Here is a 13897-nt window from a genome sequence, read left to right as displayed (position 1 = left end):
TTGACTCAGCAGACTGGTTCAGTGTTGCTTCTGCACAGCACAGAAAGAAAAGAAGATGATTGTCATACTTTAAGGACTGCATCAGCTTTGGTTTCTGTCTTAACTGAAGAGTCATCTTTGACTTATTCCGCTTACAGAAACAGTCGCTCGTTCTCGTACAGCTACAAAGGTCCACCCAACACACAGAGTAAGTTCAGGAACTTCAGACTGATCACAGTATCTCTGGATTTTCTGCAGTTTAATTTACCTTAGGAAACACCCTGAGAGCTTGTTTAAAGCCACCTGATGCCATCTCAGCGATAGGAAGTCACTCTCCCTCCCTCATTGTTTGCTGGATGATAACAAAATTGGTTCCAAGGAGCCATAAACATGCAAGAATGGCCAGAGGTTTAGTTCCACCCCCTCAGCACAGCTGTCTGTAGGGCTGCCCAAAAAGGAAGGAAGCACCATCTGTAAACACTGTGCTTCCCTACTGGAGGCACTGGGATTTGTGATTTCCCAGGCCTGTTCCTGCAATGGCAAACTCCTCTGATCCTTGCTTGGTTCCATGCAGTGCCCTCTTTTTCAGGCAGCAACTAGAATAGAGAGACCCAAAACCAGCAAAAGGTAATGAAAAGAAACAATAATTTCCAAGTGGAAAGCACTGTAGTGATCCTATCCTCATTTTACACTTGCTGTTAAACTTTAAGAAAAATACTTCAGGCTAAAAAGGGAGGGGGAGTGATTTCCATCAAGTAGAAAAATACACATGTCTAAAAGCCATTTATATTCTTCTAGCTGATGTACACAGAGTCACAGCCTGATTAAAGTGCAATATGATTACAAGGAGGATTTCTAAAAACAAGTCAAACAACTCTTACAGAAATAATTCATTTTCAAAACATCACGAAAATCAAATGAGGAATTAAATCCTGAATAAAAACCTGGGTTTAAAGGTACTTAAAATAACTGTATCCTCACCAAACTTTTGAAATTTTTCTTGCACAACTTTTAAAATTATGTTGAAATATCTTGGTTTTTCTGTCACTGTGCCACACACCACATTTTTAGTGTGCAGCACGTAAGCTTAAAACAGAAAGAAAGCAAAACGAGTAAGACTGTATCACAGTCAATCAAGAAGGAGACCAGCTGCAAACACAAAGTTAAGACACACAGCCACTGACATACTCCTAAGTTGTAGATTAGAAAGTATTTAAAACTATATATGCTAGAATTATCGTTGTAAGTACATATTAATCACAGGAATGAATAGGCGGTCTAATGAATATTATTAACTTAGTATTAATCTAGAACATGTTTTAGATTACTTTTAAAAATACAGATACTGATTTTTATGGTGCATTTAAATTAGAAATTTAATTTAAATTGGCACGTTAGCCATACCAGTTACAGACTGGCCAACATTTTCCATATTCAGATCCTACAGTAAACTGCTTAGTTTTGCCAGTCTTTTACTAATCAAGCTGATATCCTGTGGGATGGATGTCTGCCCTGAACTACAGTGCTCTGGAAAAAAACTAAAACAGTTCAGCTTTTCAGAACAACTTACATGCACACTTAAATGTGTCATGCTAGTAAGCAGTGCTGCATACCTCAAGCATGCCCCCACGCCGTGAATCAAAAGCATATAACGTGGGGAGTCCCACCTTAGCTGTAGAGATGGGTGTAGTGTAGAGATGTTTAAGGAAGACCTGCAACAGCTCTGCAGTGAGATCACCAGGGATGCCAGCAGCACACTCAGCTGAGCAGAACCTCTGAAATCTCAGGTCTGAAGACATCCTCGAATGGCTGCAAAAATCTCTCTTTTGTGCTGTTAATACACAGGAACTTGTGCTCTTTTGTGGACACATACATATATATCTGACCAATGAACTAAATGGTGTCAGGTCTGGAACTCAACTGTCTACCGTGCGTAATTCTTGCCACAGTCCCTGCCACAGCTTTGGCCTGGGCCAGGTAGTGCTCCACCAAACAACTTCTGGCACCATCTGGGAACCAGCACCATTTAGGGGTTGCTCATACTTGGCAGTCTGGAAGTGTTGACCATATTTTGGAGGGTAACAATTTAATATTATGGATTCAAGCTTTTTGTATCGATTGGTCTTAGTGCCACAGAGGCCAGGAGGTACTGAGACTGGGAACACTTTAAAGGGGTGATATAGCAACTATAGGAGTGCAAAGTCTATTCAGACATTCAGTCTCACATCTAAAATTAGTATGATGGCTGATGAGATAGAAATTGAATAAATGCATGCTGTGGGAGGAGTGTTGAGAAGGGATAGTGGGATGGGCTTGCAAGGATGGAACACTTCTGAGATGAGCCAGTTCTGTAGAACACTTATCTGTGGAAATCACATTTCATTTGTTGTGAAAGTTAGAAGGTGTGTAACAGACAAGCGCGACACCGTAAACCCAAAAGGGACAGGTAACAGCTGTTCTCTAGCTTGTCTTGCGGTGAATGAGAGAGTGCCTATGTGATGCTGCTGCAGCTGTTTTTTGTGAGGCACAAAAACAACCTTCAGGCCAATGAAAACTCTCCATTTTCCAGTCATCTTGATAATCTAGACTCTGATATTCAAGAATTGAATGAAAAACTGTTGTTAAATAACAGTAATCAGTTAAATTTCTGATTGCTACAGGCAGTCATCTCATCAAACCTACAGCCAGCCATGCAGTGCCCTAGAAACTACCCCTCCCCGAAACACTACCTCTCTTATGCATGCAATCCAGTTGAGGCACAATAGAAATATGCATGGGGAATGTGACACCAGTGTGCCCTGACCATATTTTTTATGCATGCTACAGATCAGTGACTTCAGTTTTCTAGTGTTCTATTTTCACAACTCCTAAAAGTACTAAATATTTATTTTAAATTGGGCTTAGCATTTTGAAAACTATTTTATACTAATTTGTTCTATAAACACCTGAAAACCCTTTTTGAAAAGCCTTCTTACATTTCCAGCATTTGGAAGTAATTTGTTTCTAGTCCAAAAAAATGAATGTCTGTCTCTAACAGAAAGAGCTGGATTACTGCCCAGTCCACTTCAGAACTGGATGATGCTGACTTTTAGCCATTTAAATAGTCAAGTTAAACAAGACACGGTTGGGATGATAAAAGGAGGTCTGTAAAAAGACTATTGCTCTGGCCATGTGGACTTAGAACTATCAAACAATGACTAGAAAAATAGTGAGAGAGAGGAAAAAATTAACATAAGTGCCAGGCAAAATATTAGGATTAGGTGAACGTAGGAGCACAGTATCTGTTCACATCATTCTCCCTTCTTGCCAGTGAGCTGCCAGCAGGATACTGACACTGCTTAAGCCCTGATGGAGGCAAAGAATGGCAAAAAGGCATGACAGAGGAGAACAAAGGAGAGGGGAGATAGACACTAATAGTTTGTATGGGGTACTATCCTCAAATGAGCCTATAATCTGCAGGTTTTGTATCTAAATTATATTCTGTGCTGTCTTGCGGGAGGCTTGTTTGCAAGCACAGCTTTGCAAACCTCTTATTAGCTGGCAAAAGGTGAAATAAAAAAGAACTGTCTTCTCATATTCTATCAATACTAACAACTTCCCCTTTTACAAACTATAGTTCCAGATATGACAACTAAAGAATGATGCAGCAGAACAGATCTGATGAGGACCAAAGAATCATTTAAAGTAAATTCTCTGAATCTGTTTATTTTTGCATGGGAAGAAGGCATTCATAGGAGGAGAAAAATGCATCGTAGTGAAAGCAATACTAGAATCCCTTTTAGGTACTTGTCAACCAAACCAATGTGGCCTTAATTCTTCAAGATTTAATGAAACAGGAAATGATCAATGAAGTTGCAACTGGAATGTACCACTGACACTGCAGAATGAAATGAAGAATGAAGAACGAACACCACTGACATGATGGGAAACTCAGAAAAGAAAGCATTTAAGATGTGATCAGGAAAGCTACAATAAAACAGCATTCTAAGAGAAAAGTAGAAATATGCAAGGAGGATGCAAGCACAGAAAACCAGAAAAGAGCATAGAATATTTGGGCCATATTCATTCTTTCTATAATTCTATGGCTTCAATGCTATTAGTATAGAATATCTTTGGCTTTAAGATAGAAAACTAAAACCACTTCAGATTTTATTTCTGTAGTTGCTGCAGTGAGTTCTCCAGTCATATTCCATTTAGGCCTAGGGTGATAAATCTATATGAATTTACTGAGATATAAAGACAGATGCATAGATTTGCATGAGAAATTCAAGGTTTAAAAATGTTTTAAAAGACAGCTGAGGTTTGACTGTAAGCCAAAGAGAAGTTGTGTCTACTGCTCCAAGTCAGCTCTAGTGAGGGAATTTGGAGATGAGAATAATCTATAACTGATGAAGGATCTCTTTGTCTGATTAGTATCCTGAAACAGACTTAGACTTGAGGTTTATTGGTTCAGTAACTAGGGTTGAAAGCTTCTGAAATTCAATCATCATGTTAGAGGCAGCTAGAACAATGTAGATTTCTATTATTTGTTAATCCTTTAAAATATACTAAGTTTCATGTAAGATATAAACCAAAAAACACAAAAACGTACAGGATACCTATTGATATACGTAGGTAAATAGTTCCTTTGCCTCAGGAACTCTGGCTGCTTTCCAGCGTACGGTAACAAATACATTCCCTTCCTTATCCTAAAAAGTTTAAAAAAATCAAAATCTTGTACCAAAGTCTAGTGTTTAAACTTTTTTTTTTCCCTAGTAATAGCATAATAGCTGTAATAATAGCAATGAGGAGTTTACTTGTGAACTATCAGGCTATCAAGGTTTTCTGAAGCATAGGGAGAAAGGTCAAAAATTTACAGCTCCTCAGAAATTGCATACTATGCACATCCCACAAAAAGCAGCAGAAAGCAATAAAAATAGGGTTGCTAACTTCTTTTGTACTGATCTGAGAAAAGAGCAGGAGTGGTACTGCCTGTTCATTTGCTTGCTTTCTTATTTTGCTGAAATTACAGGCAACAACATAAAACCAGAACCTATAAAAAGACACAAAAGAAAGAAAAAACCCAAACAGAATGTACTGGAAAACATCTGTCAGATTTTCAGTACGAATGCTTATGTTTTCATTTTCTTCCCATATGTAGGTCTGATTTATTCATTTGAGCAGTATGTTTTTTCACTTACAAAAGTAACTAGCCAACTGCTCATAGTAGCAATATTATTTGATAAAACGCGAGTGTTTTTCTACTTTCCTAAAGCACACACCCTCTTTTTAAGCTTTCTTCACAGAAGAAAGTTGCTGCCTTTTCACAATTCACCTGCCATTTTCCCCCTAATTTATCTGCTTTCAAATACAGTCTGACTCACCTCTGTCTTGTTAGCTTTCAATCTTAAACGATTCTGCTTACTCTTTTCTAATACGCTCCTTCAGCTCAAACATCTGGTTTTTTTTAATTGCTAGCTTTACCTAAGTGCTATGTTGTTTCTATGAGGAAAAGAGAATAAAAGGAAACAGAACTAAAAAAGCAAACATGTTTTCTAAAGAATTTTGTGTTATTGCTAACAGCTCTTTTAGTTTGACTGTATTCAAAAACATTGTTTACACTTTCAAACCCAGAAAATACTCGGTAAGTGACTATGATGAATTAGTTCCTAGAGAAATCCAAAAGTAGAAAGCTGTAGGAAGACCCTTATTTAAAGGGTCCCATTCTTACAATGGGAATCTAAAATTTGGAAAGTTTTATTTCTACAAGTTAGAAAAACTGCCCCTAACATAAGTGTTATGGTATTGCAAGTTATTCATTTAAGCAGGAAAACCTGGGACCTACAGGCCAATACTTCCACAACCCTGCTGATGGGTGCTTTCCAGCTTGAAGAAATTCCGTTTCATAACTCCACTTGTTTCCTGCCATTTAGCCAACTTTCCACCTATTACATGCCTCCACGCCTTAATATTAACTTCCAGTGCAGAACACTGTAAATTGTTTTCTGAAAAATCAAAGCATATGATGGCCACTGTATATCCTTTGTCTTCTTTGGCAGTGACTGCCTCAAAGAATTCCAGAGAAATACTGAAGCATGACCAGCCCTTCCTGAATCCCGTACAGCTATTCTAAGTCAAGCTGTGTTTTCTAATGTTTCCCTATCTGAACCTTGAAATTAGTTTCTAGAGATCTCTGTTAAGTCTTCTGCAGTTTCTTAGCATACCTTTGCAAACAGCAGAGGAAAGTAAACTTATGAGGTCTGCTGAAACCTTTCGATTTCTACGTGTTTCTTCAAATAGGAATGCAAAAGTATTAACATTTTTTCAAGATTTCAAAATATGTGCATGCTTCATACAGCAAGTCTTTCCTACCCTCACATCATGCTACATCAATTCTTCAGAGTGCCAGGCTGTGCTGGGGAAAGGAAACGGAGTGTTACAGAACTCAGATAATTTGATCAGGCATGTATGTATCTTGATCACTTGCCCACTCATATACCTTGGATTTTTTAATCTCAAAATTACCAAACTTAAAATCTATTCAGTTTCTAAACTTTGATTTCAGGAATAAATTTTACATCTAGACTTCATAAAAATGATTTGTACTTGTCTGATGCTCTTCCTCTGTAGACCTTTTTTAGTGTTTCACAACCTAAAAGTGATGAGTCTTATTCCTTGTTTTACAAATAAAAAACTGAAGAAAAGCGATGTGCAGAGTGACATGTCAAATCAGGAAAAGACAAACCAAGATGTTACTGTTCATATAGTACTTCTTATTGGCTTAAAAAACCCTGTCTGCAATACGGTGCTGAAATTTTAACTGACTTAAGTGTCATGACTATTTTTTTCTGTTAAAAATTAGTTTAGATGTAAATAATTTCATTGCCAGGCAGTGGGTACCCTGGCACACTGCTGATAATAATAAAAAAATCCTACTGGCATTTCATGTATTATTCAAGCAAGAGCTTTGGCAGTCGCTACACACAAGTTCATTTCCTCAATTACTATGTATCTCCCCCAAATCAGTATTTTTTTTAGTTTTGTAGCAACAGACAAGTATGGCTAGACTGCCTTCCTCAGCTAGAAAGTTCACGTTCACTGTTACATGAAAATTCCTGGCTCAAGTGTAGCCCAATGAGTACATGCAAGGCTTCACACTTTTTCGTAGTTGCTTATCTATCTTCTCTACCTTATACAGAAGTGTCAATTTATTCTACTACACTACAGCTCTGAATGATTGTGCTTCGCAGGTAATTAAAAAGAGAATTTTTTACATATAAAGAATGATAAGGTGTCTCTTTTTTTTTTCTTTCTTTCTTAATATCATCTTGAACGTTCAATTTCAGGTTCCTATTGAGTTAGACAAAGAGTTGAGAGATGTAGATGCATAAGCAAATTTATGATCCTACCAGTGGTCATTAGGAAGAAGTTGTTGAATTGCCAATGATGAACGTAATGCGCAGCAGCAACGGTAGATAAAGCTGGGAGACAGGACAGAAGACTTTAAATCCTTATTCAAAGCCTGTGTATACACTTTGTTCTCTGTTTTACAGGGAGAAAGTGCAGGAATTCAGATGCTGGTCAAACCTAGCCTTTAGGCAGATAAAAAGCAGTCCTGAATTTTGAACCTCCAAAATGGTGACCATTCATACCGGCACATAAATAAATGTGCGTACCTGAATTTATGATGCTTTGAGTTAACCCTGCTTTTTTTGTTTCCTTTTAAAGATTTTGTTTTGTTTCCCAGCATGCTGTGGATTTTTTGATTGCTGTTTCATACTTAGAAAATCAGGGACCCAAGAGTTTTTAGTTTTACTGTTTAATTTTTGCTTATGTCATGTCCTTTTTGTTCTCTTCTAGTACAGCATTTTGCAGCAAAGCTCATCTAGTTTTAAAATCTCTCTTTGTATTTCTGGCCCTGTCCAAGCAACCATAAAAAAGATCACAGCCCAGCTATGGTTTTGCACTAGAATTATGGAAAACGGGGGATTTCAACATAAATCCAGGAGAAACCTGCTGGTTTTAACTTTGTATCTCTTTGGAAATGAACTCCAAAGAAGAAATCAGCACATAAAGTTCATGAAAACTAAACCCAAGGAAGTGTGCTTATGAGTTTTTACAACATAAAGTTTCATAAAATTGTACTTCTAATAAATTATCCTGTCACTTCCTTTTAAATCAAGAGATTAAACTGTGACTGTATACATGTTTGTATGTATAACTCAGCAAAAAGGTAAAAAATCACCAACAGGAACCCTAGAATAATTTATATGTGAGTAGTATACAGGTTATGTATATTAGCTTTCCTCTCGCTCGACCTCCCAGTATTGCTATCCACACCTTCATGCCATTTTACCATTATACTTTATCATCACTTCTCTATGCAACTGTAACTTGTATGGCTTCTAGCTGCACCTACTAGCTATTTGCTGGGATAAGCTTCCATGAGCCCTTCATCCTTGTAGACGTCTATTAAAATAAGCTGGACAAATCAAAGGTGAAAGAACTGGCTGCAGCGTATGAATGGTAAGTGAATTTTCTATACAGATTCGGTATTTATTTGGAAATTCATCATAACAGGTATATTCTTTTAGGTCAGTTAGTCACAGAAATACAGGTCCAAAAACTTCAGAGAGGAATGGCAATGAAAGTAGTCTGGCACCTAAGAGATGTGTAAGTTCTGTCAGACACAGACATCGATTCTTCGGACTGATTCCTGGAGTCTTTTTTTGGCCCAGCAGAGCTCCCAGTACAGAACTGTTAGGGCTTTGTGCACACCCAGACACCAAGAAGTGCTTTCTGGATTTAACTGACTAGCACTATCTTGCTTCTCTGCAAGACAAAGCCTCCAGCTGAGGTCCAAGACCAGAGCATAAGACCTGCTAACTCACAGCTGCTCCATCTCCCAGCTCAGCACCCCCTCCACTACCTGCCAGCCAGACATCCTTAAAGCTCAGGATAGCGGTGGCCAGTCCCTCTAAAGACTCGACTGTCTCCAGCAGCAGCAAGCACAGCCTGCTCCATAAAGGCAGGCCAAGAGTCACAGCTAGGCAGGCAGCGGCAGCAACCTCACCAAAAAAGAGTCGGGAGTGGAGGCTGCGATTCAACATCAGGATCGGGTCTGCAGATAGCACCCAGGATTGGTCACACATCTGCCTAAGAGCTTGAGGTTTAAAGCCATCACCAAGTGAAGGAGGAGGAGACCTCCGCTGAGGTTCCTTAGCAGCAGGCAGCTCCTGGGCATGAAATCTTAGCAGCGAGCTGGCCTCCATCCGCCAGCTGAAAGGGGTCTCGACAGCCTGTCGCTACAGGCAAGCTCAACTGCCACAAATGGCAAATCCTGTATTTGAAAACAAAGGACTAGCTAGGAGCTGGTTTTGGGGGGGAAATTAATCTCCCTTAAGGCTTCACATGTAAGCTCACATGAATCATGGAGGCAGGAATTTTAAACATAGTCTTTTTTTCAGTTGCTTAACTTCAGCTCTAGCATTTCAGGCTGCTGGCTGTTGCGAACTCGTATTCCTGTAACACAATGATCCTTCTGAATTAATAAAACACGAACTTCAGCATCTATGTTCGAACTCCTCTCCTGGTTCTGGCTCTTAAAGCTTTGCCACATCAACATTGCTTGCCTTTGTGTGAACTACATAAGTAAACTGGATGCACAAAAATATGCAGGTTGGTTAGTCTCTCCAGCATGCACCAAAAAGGCCAGAATCTATTTAGTTGTGATGAAGGGAAGCGGTCAGTAGCCAGCCACTTCTATTAGGATCTTTTTTTAAAAAAAAAAAAAAAAAAAGTTTATTTAATCTTTAAAATTCAAGGATCTTAAAGACATTAACAAAATATTATGAAATATGTTAAAGTCTCTGTAAGGGGATATATTACACTGTAATGAAATCCTGTATTCACAAATTGGGAATTTGCAGTCTGAACCTTGAACATTTAAGTAGAGGGTTGCTACATTTTGTTTCTGGTACTAAAGTGTGGATTTTATTTCAAAATTCTTGTTTTCTAGAAAAAGAAATCACTAATAAAATGTAATTTAATTTGGCAAATCATCAGTTTCACTCATCATATAGTGTCCAATAAGGTGGAAATAATTACAAAAGGTCATAAAAATTCTTGCTCCCGGTAAGTCATTAGTTTTATGCTTGTTTTCTCTAAGTTAGGACTTGATCCCAGTAGTGTAGGGATCTGTTTATATCAATGAGTTACAACAGCAATTTGAATTTGATAAAGTTCTATGGGATTACCATGTGATTGTTTCATTCATTGAGGTATCACTGCCAGCCAAAACTCCTCTTTGCATATTCTTTCTTATGTTCGGATATGTGCTATGAAAACAGACAAAGCTATTTCTGGCAACTACACAGGCTATGCAAGAAAAGAGTTCTGTATCACTTCCCTTTAAAAAATTCCCTTTTCGTACCCGCTCTGCACACACTACAGGCAGGAGCCAATTGTCAAGGTAACTCAAATCTCCTCAGATCAATGGTCTACCTTACTGGGGCCTCTCCAGCACAGAAGTTTCCTGACCCATCCTTTTACCCTTCCTTGGAGGTCTGTAACAATTTCCTATAAATGTTTTACTACTTCTTTTAGTTACATCTTGTGTTTGTCACATTAGCTAACCCTCATATGTAATTTTACTCAAAATACCATAACCTTTAACTGGATTGCCACATCACTTCTGATCTTCTGCATTTGTCTCCTTGGTAGATGGTATACTCTGATATTCTTATATTAAACCATTTAACCAAGAGTGAGTCATGTTTCTGCTTTAACTGTTTACTGTTTTGTTCTGAAGCATCACTTCACGTTCCTCAAATTTTCACACAGATGCTCTTCATGAAAGAAAGTGAAATTCCTTTCTCTAAGCAATGCTTTCTATCTATAGTATTCACTTTAACAACTTAAAAAATTACTTATCCTTTAAAAGTTGGCTGATCTCTCTCCCATCTTTCACTACCTACCCTTCTGCTAAAACAACACACATAAAACTGAATACTAAAATTACACGACTACTTCCCTGCTAATTTCTTATACAGATACAGCCTGTCAGTTGTAGATTACTTTGGATCAGCCCCAAACAAAAGAAAATATTCTGGGTAGTATAATCCTGCATGGAACAATGTGATCTGTAGAAAAAATTACTTACTGAATCACCAGCACCTCTTTCCACTCCTAGGAGATCTCCCATCGAAGCAACGCCTGAATTAGTGCAGAGTGATTTGTGGCTTTCCAGCTGTCATTCATTAATTCTTAGGAAATACAATATACAATACAACAGTGTACAGTGTGGGGTTGTAGGCTGTGATGTTTTAGGAAGAGTGTAATCTTGCCTGCTGAATGACTTCTTTTCGAACAATAACCATAGCTCATTATTTCTATAACCCCTCAAACACATTTCACTCCTGATGAAATACCGAGTCGGTCGCGCAGACCCATAAGGGAGGAAGGGTACAGAACTGTGTCTGTGGAGAGTCTGGTCTAGGAAACCAGCGGCTGAGCTGGACAAGGGGTTTCACCCCAGTACTTCGCCGTTTGTGTATCTTTTGCAGAGAGGAAGGCACAGAGAAGCCTTACCGCAGGGGCTAGAAGGCTAGAACTGAGGCACTCTGATCCACTGCCTTTGGCACTTTGCCAGCCAGCTGACCCGTGAAAGTTGTCCTGTTTTAGGAGTATTGTTTAGCTACAATTCACTGCTAGCTGCCTTGTTTCTTTGACCAGAGACAGGAGAGGATGCTGTGAGGTGTGCCCCATTGGAGGATCCAAGAGCCTGGGGACCTACCTTTAGAGCCAGCCAAGGAGCTGCTTGTGCAAAGCCAGTCAGAGAGACTGTGTAATGCCTGCTTCATCAAGGACTTTTGGCAAAATCTATGACAAGTACAGCCCAGCCAACAACACTGCACCTTTAGACATGCACTGTAGCAGAACCTGAGCACATAAGGAAGTTTTCTGGTGGGCCTCAGGCACCCCTGGCTTCCCAGAAATCTGAGAAGGCTGCACAGGGGCTTTTTTTTAGGTCTATTGCTCTCCTGAATTTACATATTAATTAGCCTGAACTGCACACTAGGTACCTAAGAGCTTCTTTCCCCCTTAACTCTCACACAGTTGATTTAAGAAGTAAAACAACAGGAGTAGGAGGTAAACATGAGACAAGAATCACAACAAATACTGGGGTTAACAAAGCATAGCCATCCTTCAGTGTTTAGTAGGCACCAGGACAGCAATTATTTTAAGGAAGGATTTGAAAAACAATGCTTCAAGTATTTTTATGGCGAACTCCTCCCATGCTCAAGGGTTTTCCTGCTTTTAGCTATTACATCTGCAACTGAAGCTAACTGTGAAATTAGTGATTTATTTATCCCATGGTACATACACACACATTTGCAACACTAGAAGTAAGTGTGAAAAAGTTAGAACCTTTTTTAACCAGATTTTGTCATTCAGTATTTAATCAAATACCTGCGGATTCCCATGTTGAAACTTTCCCTGTTCCTTCTTGTGGCTTATATCACTAACACTGTTAACACACTGCTGTTATTCCTAAACAACCTCATAGGAGCTCTGCCAAAATAACAAGTTGGACAAAGGAAAGCTGACCTTACAAACGGCTGCCTGAACTGCATGGAAGCAGAAGATGCCATTAAGTGTAAAACAGAACAATAAAGCCCTACGATTTGTAAACAGCTTTTGATTCCATAACATTTATTAAAAATAGTCTCCTTTGGAATGCATCTAAACAGTAAGATATTTTTCAAGATTCTATCTTTACAAATAGTACATCAGAACTTGTAGCCTGTTTCTTGTATTGTGTCCTATTCATAAAAATATATGAACACAAAGGGAAAAATATATCTTATTGAAATTAACTATTTTTGATTATTTAGCCACAGATTTGAGAGAAGATTAAATAGGATATAAAGATATTGCTGATCTTATTTGGAAGGTATAACTGATAAACAAAAGGCATACTTAAGACATGTTTGCAGTGATAAAGTTATCTAGACCACTCTGTGTATGCAATTATCAATAATTTTGCTTTATCTATCTTCAATCAAGATGTAATTATGCATTATTCTGTTTTATATTTAGACAACTCAGTAAAGTAGAAATTTTATTTTAGTGAATATCAAACATAGATGTTCCTAAGAAAAGTGGAATCAGAGACATCATAAAAAAATATTTTTATGTCCCTCATCCAAAATCAATGGAATATAATAATCATCACTGGGTTTTTAGTAATTTCATATGGAATTGAAGGTAATAAATAGATAAGGATTGACATTTCCTGGCAAAAGCAACAGCAGTAATACTTGTAGACAATCTGATGCATAACCAATACTTTCTGGAACTTTAGTGAGTGCCTTTTTCCTCTTCTAATGATTCTTTAAGGGTGGGATTTTAAAACACTGTGCACTTGAATTAAACTAAAGACCATTAGTAACATTTCTGTAAAACGAGATCCTGTGTTACCTGTATGGCTGTGAGGATATTGGCTAACGCCTGGCCATACGTGTCATGACAGTGAACAGCAAGAGCACTCAGAGGAATTTCTTTCATAACAGCTTCCAACATTCTTCTCATACTTCCAGGAGTCCCCACACCAATGGTATCCCCCAGAGAGATTTCATAACAGCCCATACTGTACAGTCGCTTAGATACCTGATTAGAAACAGAGAAACATGAAAAGGTCAAGATAAAAGAATATAAATTAGGGCCAAGAACATGCATTAAAAAGGACGTACTTCTGTACAGGTTTCAGGATTTGACCCCCCAAGGCAGATCTATGTATCAGAAACCCTCTATTTATTCTTCAAAACTGTCACCCAAGAAGAAAGTCCCATAGATCCTCTTATTTTAAATTTATAGTTCTGCTTCTGTACGTAGAATAACCAAGCAAGCCAAATCCATCAAAAACTTGGGTTTTGAC

The 13897-nt window shown here is 38.3% G+C and overlaps 1 protein-coding gene across 1 annotated transcript in view; it reads right to left on the bottom strand.

Annotated features, from left to right (window-relative positions):
* The window catches only part of HMGCLL1 (3-hydroxymethyl-3-methylglutaryl-CoA lyase like 1), an 87978-nt gene that overhangs the window by 22786 nt on the left and 51295 nt on the right, over nucleotides 1–13897 (bottom strand). The window contains exon 7 of the mRNA XM_056344379.1: nucleotides 13441–13629. Within this exon, the coding sequence (XP_056200354.1) occupies nucleotides 13441–13629 (189 nt within the window). The remainder of the gene's footprint in view (nucleotides 1–13440; nucleotides 13630–13897) is intronic.

This window comes from Falco biarmicus, chromosome 6 (assembly GCF_023638135.1).
Source record: "Falco biarmicus isolate bFalBia1 chromosome 6, bFalBia1.pri, whole genome shotgun sequence".
In the NCBI taxonomy this organism is placed as follows: domain Eukaryota; kingdom Metazoa; phylum Chordata; class Aves; order Falconiformes; family Falconidae; genus Falco; species Falco biarmicus.
This window is presented reverse-complemented; position numbering and strand designations above follow the sequence as displayed.